At 45.0% G+C, this 15,352-nt stretch overlaps 1 protein-coding gene across 1 annotated transcript in view; it reads right to left on the bottom strand.

Moving 5' to 3' along the window:
* Nucleotides 1-2,135: 2,135 nt before the first annotated feature.
* LOC104533333 (probable E3 ubiquitin-protein ligase HERC3) overlaps nt 2,136-15,352 on the bottom strand; it is a 40,082-nt gene continuing 26,865 nt past the window's right edge. The window contains exons 13-24 of the mRNA XM_010186246.1: nt 13,934-14,097; nt 13,291-13,404; nt 11,975-11,998; nt 11,799-11,888; nt 10,320-10,490; nt 9,546-9,689; nt 8,076-8,242; nt 7,139-7,205; nt 6,386-6,468; nt 3,449-3,632; nt 2,629-2,731; nt 2,136-2,344 (exon numbers count right to left, since the gene is read on the bottom strand). Of these exons, the coding sequence (XP_010184548.1) occupies nt 2,136-2,344; nt 2,629-2,731; nt 3,449-3,632; nt 6,386-6,468; nt 7,139-7,205; nt 8,076-8,242; nt 9,546-9,689; nt 10,320-10,490; nt 11,799-11,888; nt 11,975-11,998; nt 13,291-13,404; nt 13,934-14,097 (1,520 nt within the window). The remainder of the gene's footprint in view (nt 2,345-2,628; nt 2,732-3,448; nt 3,633-6,385; nt 6,469-7,138; nt 7,206-8,075; nt 8,243-9,545; nt 9,690-10,319; nt 10,491-11,798; nt 11,889-11,974; nt 11,999-13,290; nt 13,405-13,933; nt 14,098-15,352) is intronic.

Raw genomic sequence — 15,352 nt, 5'->3', positions numbered from 1 at the left:
ATTCTGTCTACTCAAGTCGTAATGTACACTTCCAGCCTAATTCATACAGATATTGTCCTTTACAGCCCCCCCTAGCAAAACTGCTGTCAAGTGAAAGGGCTCCTCTGAAACAGCAAAATAAAGTAACTCAAACTGCAAAAATAAACCAATCTCCAAGCAGAGTTATCGCTCACGTGGGGATCTCACACTTATTTCTTTTCCCTGACCTGACAGATCACAGCATCGTTTATGTTGGGAAAGACCTTCAAGACCATCAAGTCCAGCTGTTAACACAGCACTGCCAACTCCACCACTGAACCACGGCCCTAAGAGCCACATCTACATGGGTTTTAAACACCTCCAGGGATGGTGACTCCGCCATGGGCAGCCCATTCCAGTGCTTGACAGCCCTTTCGGTGAAGAAGTTTTTCCTGATATCCAATCTAAACCTTCCTGGCGCAACTTGAGGCCATTTTTGTTAGTTCAGAAGAGACAGCCCCTCACCTTGCTGTCCCCTCGTTTCAGGGAGCTGTGGAGAGCGATGTCTCCCCTCAGCCTCCTCTTCTCCAGACTGAACAACTCCAGTTCCCTCAGTTGCTCCTCATAATTTTTGTGTTGCAGAACCCTCACCAGCTTTGTTGCCCTTCTCTGAACCTCATGCACTTGGCCTGGGTCCATTGATCAAGCCTGACCAGACCTCTCTGCAGAGGCTGTCTACCTTCAGATCAACACTCCCTCCCAACTTGGTGTCATCTGCAAACTTGCTGAGAGAGCACTCAATCCCCTCATCCACATCACTGATAACGATGTTAAACAGGACTGGCCCCAAAACCAAGCCCTGGGGAACACTGCTTGTGACTGGTCACAACTGGATTTGGCTCCATTCACCACAGCTCTTCGGGCTCAGCCATCCAGACTGTTTTACCCCACAAAGAGGATGCCCATCCTAGCCATGAGCAGCCAGGATGCTGTGGAAAATGGTGTCAGGCTTCACTAAAGTCCAGGCAGAAAAACATCCACAGCCCTTCCCTCTCCACTAAGCAGTCACCTTGCCACAGAAGGAGATCAGGTTGGTCAAACAGGACCTGTCCTTCATAAACCCACGCTGACTGGGCCTGATCCGCTGGCTATGCTGTCCATGCCGTGCGATGGCACAGAGGATGATGAGACTGGAGAGCTCGTGCACCTCTCATACACCCACACACCCCGATACCCGGCTCCTCTGGAGAAAGGCAGCAGTGGTAAAAGCAGCCACCTCACCTTGTGCTGGAGTAACAGGTCTGCTTGGGTAAAAAAAAAAAACCAGGGCTCAGCAAAGCCCACCTGTCTAACTTGTAGACTTGCCAAGAGAGAAGCACAGCACAACACAAGAGAGATGCAATTTGAGCAGCCCGTTATTATAGGCAGGGTTTGTCCTTCCACACACCTGAACACAAACCCCGCTCCAGAGGAGTCTGAGGCTTCTCTAAGAAGACATTGCTTGGAAATAAAACTTGAGACAAGTGAGGAAAAACAAGCCAACCCCTCCCAACCCATCCTATTCTCCATGAGACATCCTTGTGCAAAAAGACAGAGCATGTACCATCACCAATACACTTGTGTCCTGGGGGTCACAAGGGACACCCCAGCCCAGTACCGTGCGCAGGGACCTAGGGGTAGAGGGGATATTTCCATTCAAAGCAAGCAAGAACCAGCTCGCATTTAAAAAGGGAGGGGGGGGAAAGAGTGGGGGAAAAAAATCACAGCTTTTCAGAAAGGAGATCACTGTTTCATCCTCAGTTTCCACCATAGCCTAAATGCAAGGAACATCGAAATATTTAAACGGGACTAAAAGGAGAGGTAAGTGTGTGTGTAGGGGCAATAAAAGCAAACTACAAGGTAGTGGGAGGGCAGTGATGCTGGAGGGGAAACAACAGAAACACCCACTGAACTGATATGGTTCAGTAGATGAGAAAATTCAAAGCAATAGCCTCTCCCTGCTGAAGCCCCACAAAATGCTGGCAGCATCAGGCTGAGACTGCATCATCTCTATTATTATTATTATTATTAATTATATTTTCCCCAAAAAATGTTCTGATCCATCCCTTTACAAAAATAGAGCCAAGCCCGTCGTCTTCTTCCTCCATACCCGAGTGTCCGTGCCTCTCCCGCGCTGCTCAGGCCAAGCTGAAGCCCTCGTAGTGGTCGATGGCCTGCACCAGCCGGGCGCTCAGCACCTCCTTGCTGCTGTACTTGGGCAGGTCCAGGAGGTTGTAGCAGGTGTGTGCCACGGGCAGGTACTGCTCCCCGCTGGCCGTGGACTGGATGACGATGCGCAGGCTGGACATGCCGTAGATGGGAATGCGGTCGCTGCCCGTCAGAAACACTACGAGAAGCAGAGGGGAGCTTGAATCTGGGTGTACAAATGAGTAAAAGTGGCCCACAGCACCCTATCTCCTTCAAAGCTCCCTCTTACGCCTGGGCAGGATAAAAAGGAGCAAAGCCAGGGCTGTCTGATGCCCACGGCAGGGATGGATGCACCCCTAGGGAGAGGCAGAGGGGCCCCAGCCACCCCTGCTGCTGCCACCCTCCCAGGCACAGCACCGCGATGCAGGGACCAGGGCTGGTTCTTCAGTTTCAGGGGAGTCCACACCACCACAAGATACTTACAGAGAAACTTCTTCTTCTTTTCCAAGGGAAATGCATGAAAGGTTTCCCAAAACATCCTCACCGTTGGGTGAGTCGCAGAGTAGTCCCCCTTGTAGACAGCGCTCTGTTAAAAACCAAAAAGTCCCATCATTTCATCTGGCACCAGGAAGCAAAGAGTAAGCAGAGCCCAGAGCTGATCTCTGCTGGTGTCTGACATCAGATCAACATCTGGCAGTTATGAAATGAGGCACAGGATGGGTCACAGGCAATAGCACAGCTCAAAGTCCCACCAAAGGGCTCTCCTCGCAACATGTGGAGGGCAGGCATTAGGTTCTGGCTATTTCATGTGCCATGAGGAAACCTGGGGTACCTGGTTGCAGGCTGGACGCATGAATAGGATCATGTGCTCTGCACTGGAAGGGCACTTACACCGCTGAGGCTGGGACAGAGCACGTAACTGCTGATCTGTGTATTCTGGAGGACACAACCCTCATTTTGTGTCCCTTGGCCGTGTATTTTTTGCCCTGAGTGAGTTTTACTGCGGGTGAAGACCCTGACTTTGCTTCTTCCCTTCAGTCTTGGGCTTCATCCCTAAAAACAGCAGAGGGAAGTCCCTCTCCCCTGTGCTTTCTCATCCTGAATTTCCTCCCCGAGCTTTAGCAGTAGCAGTACAGCCCAGTAAGGAGTTTTTCATGTGAATGATGGGAAGATGTACAAGCAGCATTAAAAACAAAAAGACATCTGTGGCCCATCACATCTCACGTCCCAGGTTAGTGCCCACCTCACGCAACTGCGCAATCTTGTGACAAAGAAGAGAAACACAACAAGAGGGAAGCTTTACCTCCTCCAGCTCCTCCCAGTTGTAGTTACTGTTTCCAACTATCATGGCCCTGAGCTCAGTGGGCTGAAAGAGTTCCAGGACTTTCCCACCACACACCTTCAGGAAGCCCGTGGAAAAGGCCGTGTACCACTCGTGGATGGAGAGGTTGAAGATGTAATTCACGTAGGCTTCAACAAACTCTTCCCTAGTGCAGGCAGAGGAAAGCACTTTTAATCACGCACCTGAGCAGCACCACCGCCAGGTTTTCCTGTTTCTGCCTCTAATGGGGTCTTGCAAACCTGAGTCACGAACAGCTTCAACCACTGCCCCCTCTCACTGAGTCACTGCAACACAGACCAAGTAATAGGCAGCGAACACCACCATGTGTCTGCTTACTCCCCAGGAGTTGTGTTAAGCAAACACCAGGACTGACTCGGTCCCCAGTGAGTCCCACCAGCGGTTCAGCACTTTCAAAGCCAATGCTGTAGCCTAAAGGCAAACGGAGGAAATCCTGCTCTGAAAAGACTTGATCTGAAATTGCATGGCCAATTCCCTCCTCGCTGGCCCCACAGAGCCACCAAAAGGAGTCAAGAGACACCCTTCACTACAGAGCAAGGAAACAGCCTTAGGAAACCTCCTCTTCCGTCTTCACACTGTGGTTAAACAGTTACAGGACTTGTGCATTTGGAGTATGTGGCACGGAGAACAACCCCTCTCCAAATGACACCCTTGTTTATCTTCAAGGTTTCCCAAGAACAGCATTAAAATAAAAACACCTTCCTGCAGTCATTGGCAAGAAACTGGTGGCAGGCCCTGGCCAAACCCTGGCTCTGAATTTTGTTAGTGGGTTAAGCATCTTTTATTCTACTCCCTCTTTCCTAGTCTTAAAGCACCATGATCCGAGTGCAACACTACAATTTGATTTGTGCAATGGCTTAAAATATTTTCCTCCTTTTATTTTTTTTTAACACCTGACAGTAGTGCACCAGCCAATGTGGCAAATAAAACTGTTCTCTGTGGATAGAGCTGCTGTTTTTGCCTGACATTCGAGAGCAGCACTCAGAGGATAAAGCAGATCAGGGAACATGACGGCATGTAGTATCTCAGGTCAGAATTGAAAGAAATATTCTGCCTTTTGGTGGAGGAATTCTCAACGCATTCACTATGTAAAAGCGGCAAGGGATGGGTGAGAAACTGCAAAAGAAAAATAAGGAAGCAGACTGATAAATATGAAAACTCGGAATAAGAAATCATACAGTGAAGGGGAGCTATTTTTCAGCACATTTGTTTTGCGGTCATTTTCCTGGTGGTCACCTGAGCATTAGGGAAATCCAAGCTGATTAAGCACTTAACTGTTGCTTAATTCCTCTCTGGCTGTTATGGCCATGAACCTTTTATCAGAAACACTAAGTTGTGACAACCTATAAGAACTCCAAAGGAGAAAGGGAAAACGTGGGCATTTCCCACTTGGCATTTTTCAGCCAAAGCAACTCTGAGTGTTCCTCAGTTCCCGGTGAGCTTTCCCCAGGCAGGAAGGGCAGTGCCCAAAAACATGCACACAGCGAACTGCTCGAGCCAGGAGGGCGGCAAATTGGTCCCTGGCCTCTAAACGCAGGGGTGGAGGAAGTCATTAAGCACTGCAGGGTGGATGGATTGACAGCCATGTCTAGACTTGGATTTAGAGGTTAGCGTGAGTTCAGAACGCTGGTCAAGACGAAGCAGTTGCATTTTGGAATGCGTTAAGCCGATGGAGCTACACACGAGCCTTTCTCCTGAAGGATTTTCTTCTCTTGTGGCCTATCCTGACTTCATAAACAGGTGCAGGAGCTAACCTAGGGCTCTTCCCAAACATTTGCTCAGCTAAAATCTTTGTTCCAATATGGCACACCGTAGAAAAAATGGCCATTTTTCTTTTGAGTGTATATGTCCAGCCTAAAAACCTAAAGGGTACCATCGCTGCCATTTTCACATTTACTTCACTGTCGCAAGCATAGACTAAACTCTCCTCTATTTACTTGAAGCCCATCTTCTCTTTGCAGGGAGACAGACTTACCCTGCTCCATCTCCATGTGGGTATTGCATGGAGGCAGCTACCTAGCTGTAAAACTGCACCCTTTGGGCAGTAGTAAAGTAGGTAAGAAGGTAACACAGACAAAGCTTTTGTTACAGCAAGGGCTTTGGACACAATCAGAACCCTTTCAAATAATCAGATTAATAGGAAATGACTTCATCTCCAGGCTTGCCAGCAAGGTCTTCAGCAATCCCAGCACAAGCCCCTGACCACGCTGCTGACCAGTCACTGGATCACACTGTTTTGCCAGCAGAGAAAGAATTTGAATGCTGCTTCAATAAAGGCATTTGTAGAAATCCAATTACAGGATTATGAGAAGAAAATAGTTCAGCAGCTGGAGAAAAAAAAAAGGGGGGGGAAATGGTAGCTGTGCAGTAACAACCCTCAGGTGCTCAGTCACACGGAAAGGAATCTGTGTACAGTAGGGCCGCACGGCTCTAATTGGGGATGGTGGTCCTCCGTCAGCCCTACTCACAGGAGAGTGCTTCCGGCTCCAAAATTAACAGCATAGGCAAGCTTGCCAGGCTCAGTTTTGTTGGTCACGTACAGTTTCTCTCTAAACCATCAGGGATATTAACCTTCAGGGGCCAAAGTTACGTTGCAATCTCTATTTACCATGAGAAAACTGCTATGGGTCTGTATGAAAGTCTTTTAGAGGGAAGACGTCCATCTGGAAATGCGTGGGACATTTTCCAAACATCGGTGGAAAGGTGATGAAAACTTGCTTTTTATCCAGGTGTCACTGGCACCCAGCAAACTTGGAACAACTGGGCTTTGAATTTCTTCACAGTGACTTCTAATTCTCCCACATTTCACCTCAGCCAAATTTTTCTGTGGCATTGCACCTGACCTCACCAGGAGTCCATCCCCACATACGCCCCGCTTACCGATTGTCCTTCTGCACCAGAATTTTATCTCCGTCTTCAATCAGGTTCTTCTGCTCTGTCACACCATAGCTTTCCCTGCAGATCTACAGAAAACTCATTTTACCAGAGGTACTTTTCAGGCCTGCAGAAAGATACAGAGCTCTCTTTCGCAGCTGATGGCTGGCACGTGAAGGGCAGGCCAGAGAAAAGGGTACAGGCAGAACATTTTTGCTCTGCTCTAAAAGCTCTGCATCCTTCACTGCCCTAGTAGCACGGGAAAGCTGACCACCTCAGCACATCTCGCAAGAGCCTCCAGTGTTTTGTTTCTAGGAAAGTCTGACCAAGTACACTCACAATAAATTTTTAAGTTAAAAAGTATTAATATTACGACAGCAGGGAAAATTCCAAATTGCATTAGCTTTTCAAGAATTGACCTAGTGATGTTAAAAACAAACTTCCATTTCCAAGGAGATTTACAAATCTACTGTCTAGTGAGAGAAGTTGGCCACGGGCATTTAAGTCACATGTCACAGTGACAAGGCTATTTTGAAAACTACTCTGCTTAATCTGCTCACTAGCTCAGTTTTCATGACTGCATACAAAAGAACAAGGGAGCTGACAACAAAGAATTTTAACATTTTAACGTTAACATTTAACATTAACATGGGGTGCTTGCTACAGGCATAGTCTGGAGTAAACCATAATACACACGAATAAGTAGAGGGGCTTCAACTGTACCACAACAATCACAGAGTCATGTTAAATGTGTCTTACTGTAAAATTCAAGCAGAATGTCTCTTCTATGTCTTCCCCAGGGTAATCTAAAAGTTGCTGAAGACTTCTACATGACAGGCAGGGAAAGAAATGAGAAAATAAAATCAGCGATTCAAAAAGCCGTATTTCCCCAAATGGGAAAAGAAATACAGCAAAAGTAACCAACATCAAACACCTGGGTAATGGGATTGCAGGAGAGAGAATCCTTGAGTCACCTGAAGGGATAAGAAAGAAACACACCTCAAATGAAGAGATGCTTTGTTAGAAGGAGGACAAATGCCAGTCCACACAAATGATCAATATAGTCCTTGCCTACCTAGTACACAGATCCCCTTTAATGATCCTGGTCTTAGAACAGAATTTCTGGTTCCTAAGGACTGCTGGATATTCATGCCATCACCACACAAAGGTCTGAGGGAGTGGAGGAAGAGAGGGTGGTGGATTATATCTATGTCCCCATCATGTACAAAATATTCTTCCACTACCCCTCAAAATCCTGCTGCTGTCTTTCTGGCATTTCACTTCATCATTGTTAAATACAGCTGTCATTTATGCAGATAAATCCTCTGCACAGTCCCCATCCTGGGCTACATCACGAGACATGCAACAGCTCTGCTTGCTAACCCAAGCCCGGCTGGAGGGGAAGGGCTGAGGTTAGGATCTGGGATCGTGCATGCAATCACTCAGTGGAAGGACAGGCCTCCATCCCCGTTTCCAAAGGAGTGTGGTAGATAGCTTTTGGCTGTGTTGATACCCAGTTTTTGGGGTCAGGAAGGTACAGAGGTTGGAGCCTAAGCAGATGGATCTCATAAAGTTAATCAGTCACTCAAAAGGATCAGGAGGTGTTTACTGAACAGCTTTTACCCAGTTTGGCATTTCTTCTTCTCAGCTGAATGGTCTTCTTTCTCAGAAAGGCTGCAAATTTTGTTTTTCATACCTTCCTTCCGTAGGGGACAGCTCCTTCAAATCCTCTAGGCAGGGCTTCACGTTCAGGAGTTTTTTGTACAGAGCCAAGGGAAAGTGAAGGTCTACCACCGTGAAGTTGTATATTGCAAGACCACATATGATGCCAATCAAGTGAAACCAGTTGTGTTCCACAAAACACTGCAAAACCACACAGAGAAATGCTGACGAGACACTGTCACTGCTGCAACGCACAGTGCCCTTTACCCATGTGCTAAGCAGCCAGACCCTGCGTTTTCAACTGGGACAAAATCAGAGAGCTCCCATCGTGTCCCAGTTTGTTTGTGAATTCCTTGCTGGAGCGTGGCACAGAAATGAAGACACAGAAACTAAGTCCTGTTACTTTTGTAAGCCATGATTGGCCGTGGAAACACACAGAGCTGCTTCCCATCTTATCTGCATTTTATTTCTTTTTTTACATACCTCTGCATTTAGACATTAGCAAAGCTTCGATGTTTGCTGTCTGTGTACTGCAAGAAAATGTGTTAACAATTCTCCCCCTACCACCCAGCCTATTTTCTATTAAAAGCTTATGCATAACCACGGTGCCACCCAGGCAAACAGACCAACATAGTATGTCAGTCACAGACTGGCTGTCTGTATTTGTTAAATGTTGTAAATACGTGACTCTCATATTTGCAGTGCTTACACTGCCATCATTCTTAGTGTCAAGAGACTTTTTGTTTTCATGGCATAAACATGAGGAGTAATTGCTCTGTAATACGTTTACAAGTTGCAAAAGCTATCATGTCATTTTCTTCCTTGTAAAATGTAAGTAAAAAATTGAAAGAATCCTCACCGGGGCAACTGCACCTTGAGGAAAGACTGACACCACCATTTTCCATCTTGCCAGCCAGGCAGGTGAAGGTAAAAGGACATCAACCACCACCTCCAGCACACTGCTATCTGACAGGTACAGGACTGGCACTCCAAACCCTTCCAAAACCAACCAATTTTCACTACAAACCATGTTTTCTTGCCATTTAAGAGCTTCCTCACATAAAGGATTAACAAGTTTAGACACTGAAGGTGATAGTGAAGCATAACTAAGTGGATTGGTTGCAATTACGTGAACAGCAAGGGAAGTACAGAATTCTAATGCCATTACAACCTAAGCCTCTGGTTCTGTAAAACAGCACATGATTATCACATTCATGATGATAACAGTTCTGTTAACTGCCATCTGATTCTTACTAAATACAAGTTTTATTACAGGATAAGAATAACGAGAAGGAGTCAACACCTTAATGGGCACAATCATCACCACTCTGCTAAAGTTAATGGACCTGTACTAATTTACACTGACTGAAAATAGAGCTCACATGGTATTGTAGGTAGAAAATGAGAGGAAGATCATTTCTTTCCCACAGTTTGCCACTAACTTCCTTGTCATTCCAATGCAGCACATTATTTCAACCTGCACGTATAGAGGGCAAGGTCTTACCGTGTCTGAAAACCACAGGAGGTTTGACTCCGGGTAGTAAGTGAACATGCCATAGATGGGGTTGAGGAGTTCTTTTAACAACAGGAGGAAAAATTCCTTTGTCACTCCTCCAGCGTCAACAGCTTCCTCGCCATCAAAGATGACCTGTAGAAAAATCAGGTCAGTAACAGGGATGCAGGGCTGACACTGAGTGAATCAGGTATCTTTCCAATTGGGAGCCATGCAATTGGTCTAACATGCCCAAACCCACTGCTCCCCATGAGCCTGTTTCAGTGCTCTGCTTGCAGGGAAGGAAAGGGAACAGGGAGTGGCACATCAGGTATTTTTAAAATGTTTAACTCCTTATGCAAATCCTAAATAACCCCCTGTCCTCCCAACAACTGAAGCAGCAACATGACAGCAGCTGCTAAATTTTGTAGCAAGCTCTCAGAGACAAAATATGTCCTATTGTAAGTGGCCTGTTCCTGCAGAAGAGCAAAACAGAGACCACAAAATATCACAGAAATGTTTCCTCCCCTGCCCGTTATACAGCAGACAGACCAGGAAAAGAGAATGAACCCCCTGCTTGCCTTCTTGTAAACTGTCCACTGCCAAAACAATACAGGAGTTGGAGAGAATAAAGACTCAACCCTTGTATCGATTAGATCAAGCATCTCTGTGTGCTATACCTATGGAGAAGCCACTATACACTGGTGAAGTGGTAATGTGAAGGGCTGAAAGGCTGCAGAAATGCTAGGTGGATGAGAGGGTGCTAAAGGTGTGGGGAAAACTTACTTTAAGAGGCTTTTTCAAATCAATGTCTGAATGGATGCTCAACTCCCTTAAAGCATCACCAACTAAGTTACTCCTGCGAACATGAAGTACCAGGAAAGGGCTTCTGGCCAGCAGAGGCTCCAGGGTGAGAAGCATGAAGACATTTTGCAAATTTGCACCATTTATTGCAACCTATAAGTAAGAGAGAGGTGAAAAACAGTCACTGCTCAGCTCCTTTCTTCCTATGGAAGAAAAACAGTTAACAACTATATGCCTGGTGTTCCTTTCTTCCTTACCCATTTAGTTTGACTTCCCCAGGGTACAGGGATTACACGCCCACCCTGAACAAGTGTGTGTGCATGTCTGCCTACCTGTCCCTGCCATTTCCCACACCAACACCGCATCTACCTGGATTTTCTGGATTCAGGTAAGGCACAAAGTCTGGTCAAAGCTTTGCCCACATAGTGTATTAATTCTCATGCATCATCCATAGCAAGCGGCAAATCCACATTTGTAAATTCAGTTTAAAAGTCAGCTGACCCCAAGACACAAATCCACTGGAAACCAGGCTTCCTCCATTCCAGCACTCACAGAAGCACTGGTTTCTTTGGCCTGTAAGTGGTTGTCTTCATAAGGATTCATTCAGGGCACCAAAAGCTTTACCAGCCTGCAGTCCTGCCAAGGTAAGGTAGACACCCTCCTCACAGCAGTGCAGTGACAGTTTTCCAGCCTGAAGAAACCTGACAACCAAGGACTTCAGCAAATTCATTTCACAGAGGATGGGAGCAGTCCCAGACTGGATGAGAGACCACTGCCCAATGTTTTGCCCCTCTCAGAGCCACCTGCATGAGCAATGTCTGGCGCTGGGAGGTTTACACTGGCACAGAGTCCAGCTGTCCTTGTCACAGCCTTGCTGTGAGCTGGCTTGGCTGCCACCTACAGGTAAGGGTGCTGGAGCTGAACCCCTGCTGTGAACAGACTCCTGGAGAGCCTCGGGTCTGCATCCCTCACTGCAAATGGGTGGGTGAGCCGCTGCAACAGCTGCTACTTGCAGTCATGAAGTGTCATGAGTTGGTCTTCAACCCTCACTTCTGACCACTCCTCCTGCACCAGGCAGAAACTTGAATAAAGTGCCCACTTACCTGAAAGCTTGTCTACTTTTCCAGCCTTACAGCTCCTCTAATAGAGGCCTCACCTTGCTGCTTGTCCTTGAACTATCATAAATACAAAAGTACTCCCTCCCTATACAGTTTAAATTTCCACCACATGCACAACTGACAGTTCTGATGTTATCAAACATTTTGAATGGAAAGACACCAAGCACTGCCTCTGCAATATCCAGGGCAAAGAGGTTCTCCAGCTACGCTGCTCTCCTGTACCACAGAAACAACAAAGTGCTGCACACACTAACTCCCAGTGAATGCCTTTCCTTGCAGGCACCAATGCAAAAGGCAGAGGGAAAAAAAATGGGGCAGGAATACTGGGAGAGAGAAGGATTACCTGCATCTGTAGTTCTGCATCTGTCTGTAACATCTTGGTCTTAGCCTGAGCATCGAAGATGAAAGGATAAGAACAGAGTGTCACAGCATCCTGCAAGAAAGACAGGCAGCTTGGTTCTCATTCACAGCTTCCATAGCACTTCTTTAAATAAGAATTATGAGAAACAGATTTCTTACCTGCATAATAGATGGTCTTACTTTCTGTGAAGAAAAGAGAGAAATATGAAAATCTTACTCTTTTAATTTTGTGCCTTGTATTTTTTTGCATGGACTAGTTCAAAGGTGACCCAAAGAAAATATTTCTCCTCTGGGACCAACAACACAGTTTTTGACTCATAAAGCAAAGCATGGGAACTTCCTTCTCAAGGAAACAAGTCTAATTCAAAACTTGCACATCCAATGTTACTAAGAGGACTGACACAGAAACCTGTGTTTGCCTGCCATGTATGCATGGGAGAGACCGTACAAAACAACAGGAGAGAGACCGTAAGGCCACAGCATGACAATATAAGACCATTCCTGCAATGCAAATTAATCCTCTCATTAGCCACATTGATACATTTTAACTGTTTTTAACTATCACTGTTACATAAATTTGAGTCAGTATTTTATTGCTCTGCTCACTAAAAGTAAGCACACAGCAGCACTACTTAAATGATGGAAAGTGGGGATGGGTAGGGGACACAGCGCACACAACATTTAGAAAGTCCATAAAAACACACGTAAATGTTGCTACAGTCAGGTTTTACTTGGTGGATGTTAATGGTTGGACTTGATGATCTTAAAGGTCTTTTCCAACCATAACCATTCTATGATTCTGATTGTTTTTTAGTGGTTTCTCACACTTGGGATTCCTTTCCTTGCTTTAATAAATAATCTCACCAGATTCTTACACAGCACATTCAAGCCCTCGGTTTAGTTATCTCCTTTCTTACAGATGGGAAAGTGAGGCATAAAAGAGGTGAAGGGTCTTACCCAAGATCACCCAGCAGGTTACTGGAAGAGCCAGGAACAGAACCCACATGTCTTGAGTCCCGGTTCAGTCCCCTAGCCAGAACGCCACACTGCCTCCTCTTACAGAGCAACATTTTAAGATCACTGGCTACATTATTCACAATACCTGCCTAAACAGCAGAAGTAAAGGGTAAAAATTATAATTTTAGAATGCAGGTTTTGGCTCCTGAGGTCTTGATTACATTAAAAGGATCCAGTGACTGAATTAATCCCCATGTGCAAGGATTGAATGAGATTCACATGAGTAATCACAGAGATTATTGCAAGTGTTACTTAAATATTGTTGCCTCCAGCTCTTCTGACAGTCTTATTTTAAGTCAACTTTGTCAAGCCACTGAGTGCCCAAATATGAGACTTAACACATAGATGGCTCCTATACTGAATGCGTTACTCTTGTTAAGGATATTAAAAATACAGATCTCTACAACCAGAGACAAACATGGAAAGCTATTGCAATGACTAGAAACAAAACTTCTTACCATTCCAGCCTGATGTACGAACCACATGAGATAATCCTCCTGAATGTCCACCAAGCTGGAAATCTCGGGGATATAAAACTTATCATATTCTACGTGTTTAACCTTCTGATTTACCTAGTGAAGAAAACAGATGGTTGTTAAAATATGGATGTATTCAGCATTTTTCTTAAAACACACAGGTTTGCTTTCCAAAAATTAATTATAGCAGCTTGCAAGAATAGGCCCCAGAAAGTCTTGCAAAAACACATAATCCCTTATATTTTAGTTTGAAGCAAGAAGAATCAAGATAAACCTCATTCTGTGTTATTTTAGTTTCCTCTCTTCCTCACGCAGACGAAGCAGCACCAACACAGCAGGAGCAGAAAGTATCACGAGATAGATATTTGCGATGCCACAGTGCACCCAGTCCAGTGACTCAGCAGCAGCATTCTTTAGGATAAATTTTTCCTAGTGTTTGAGACAGGACTAAGCTATTTTGAAGTACCTTGAATTCAGGAAAACCACTAACATCTTCCCATGTGGTGTCTTGGTGGACAACAACACAGCTCACAAGCCAGGGCCATGACCACTCTGCCCACAAATGGCGAAGGGCAGACAAGAATGAATCATTTTTGGTCAGTGCGTGCCCAGGCTTTCCTCTTACCTTGTGGAGTTTCTCCAGAAGCCTGAGAGCAGCAGTAATGTAGCTACTGAACAGGACTGGGATCAACAGTGTTTTTCTGCCACTGAGGAGGTAAACCACTGCACCTTTATAGAGGTCCACTAGCCTGAGGAAGTATCTTGGGCACACTTGAGACCACCAGTTATCTGGAAAGCAAAGGAACATCAATATAAAACCTGAACTAAAGGCCAGAGTAGCCCCTAAATAAGAGGCTACAGCTGAAAATAGGGGAACACACCTAAACATTGTTTAAAGAAAACTTCCCTATTTCTCTCCTAACTGTAGCAACAGGAAAGTGAGCAGTCAGACACCAGAAATTGAAAAGCTCTTCCCCTTCCACTCTCATACAACCACCCCAGTCACTACCCAGCCCCAGTCCCTGATCAGTGTGAGAATCTGACACCATTTCAAGTATCTTGTATTCAAGACCCTCTGATCTTATGGGCAAACTGTTGTCTCTCATGAGTGATAAAGCGCAAATAAGAATTGCCTGGGCAATTCTCCATATTCTTGCCAAGGACAGGTAACCCTTACCTCTCCTCTGAAGGGACCCTGACTATTTGCTTCTTTGCTAGAACCAATCCACCTGCAAAGTAGAAGCTGGAGCCTGGGAAACCATCGTGTCAGCTGTTAGAAACAAACACCAATTTATCCTCTCAAGGGTCAGCACAACAATGGATTCTGGTTGGCAAAAGTACGAGAATCCTTTACGTTTCTGTATGCTAACAATCACAGTGGGCTCTGAATAGAGGAGGAAGCTTGGTTCCAAAGCCTCTTTGAACTAAAAAAAAAAAATATATAACTAAACCTCAAAGTAAATTTCACTGGTGTAATGCTCTGGCAGGTCTGAATGCAGTACGTAGTATTTTACATTATAATATAAGATTTAATATAAGATAACATTATGAAACAGTAAGATAAGAAGAAAAGTAATAGCTTAGCAAACATGAGTAACAATCATTGACCAGCTTATGTTCTGCTTAGCTTAAAATAAGCTCATAGGAAATGATATTAGCAGAAAGGAGAATATTCAGAATTGGAGAAGAGCTGGGTCACAGCCAACAGGTTTTTCTGCACCTTATACAAAGCTTTATACCATATTTACTATATTATTTTATTTACCTTATACAGAAAGGATATTTAAATGCAGACAAATTTAAGAGAATAAGATCATTTAATCTTCGTGATACACAAAATCTATGTTCACAGCAAGGCATGAAAATTTATCTGAAACTGAGCCTGCGAATGTAGGTAAACTAGATACGGTAAATTAGATCAGCATCCCTAGTAAGTGTTCTTTGAAATGATACTTCACTTCTAAATTAAAGCATAAAATTCTTAACCTGAATTTTCTCTCTCATTTATTATCAACACCACCATAAATTATATACGTTTTATATT

This window comes from Mesitornis unicolor, unplaced genomic scaffold, assembly GCF_000695765.1.
Source record: "Mesitornis unicolor isolate BGI_N332 unplaced genomic scaffold, ASM69576v1 scaffold1806, whole genome shotgun sequence".
Taxonomy (NCBI): Eukaryota; Metazoa; Chordata; class Aves; order Mesitornithiformes; family Mesitornithidae; genus Mesitornis; species Mesitornis unicolor.
Note: the sequence above shows the minus strand (reverse complement) of the source record. Positions and strands in the feature narration are given on the sequence as shown.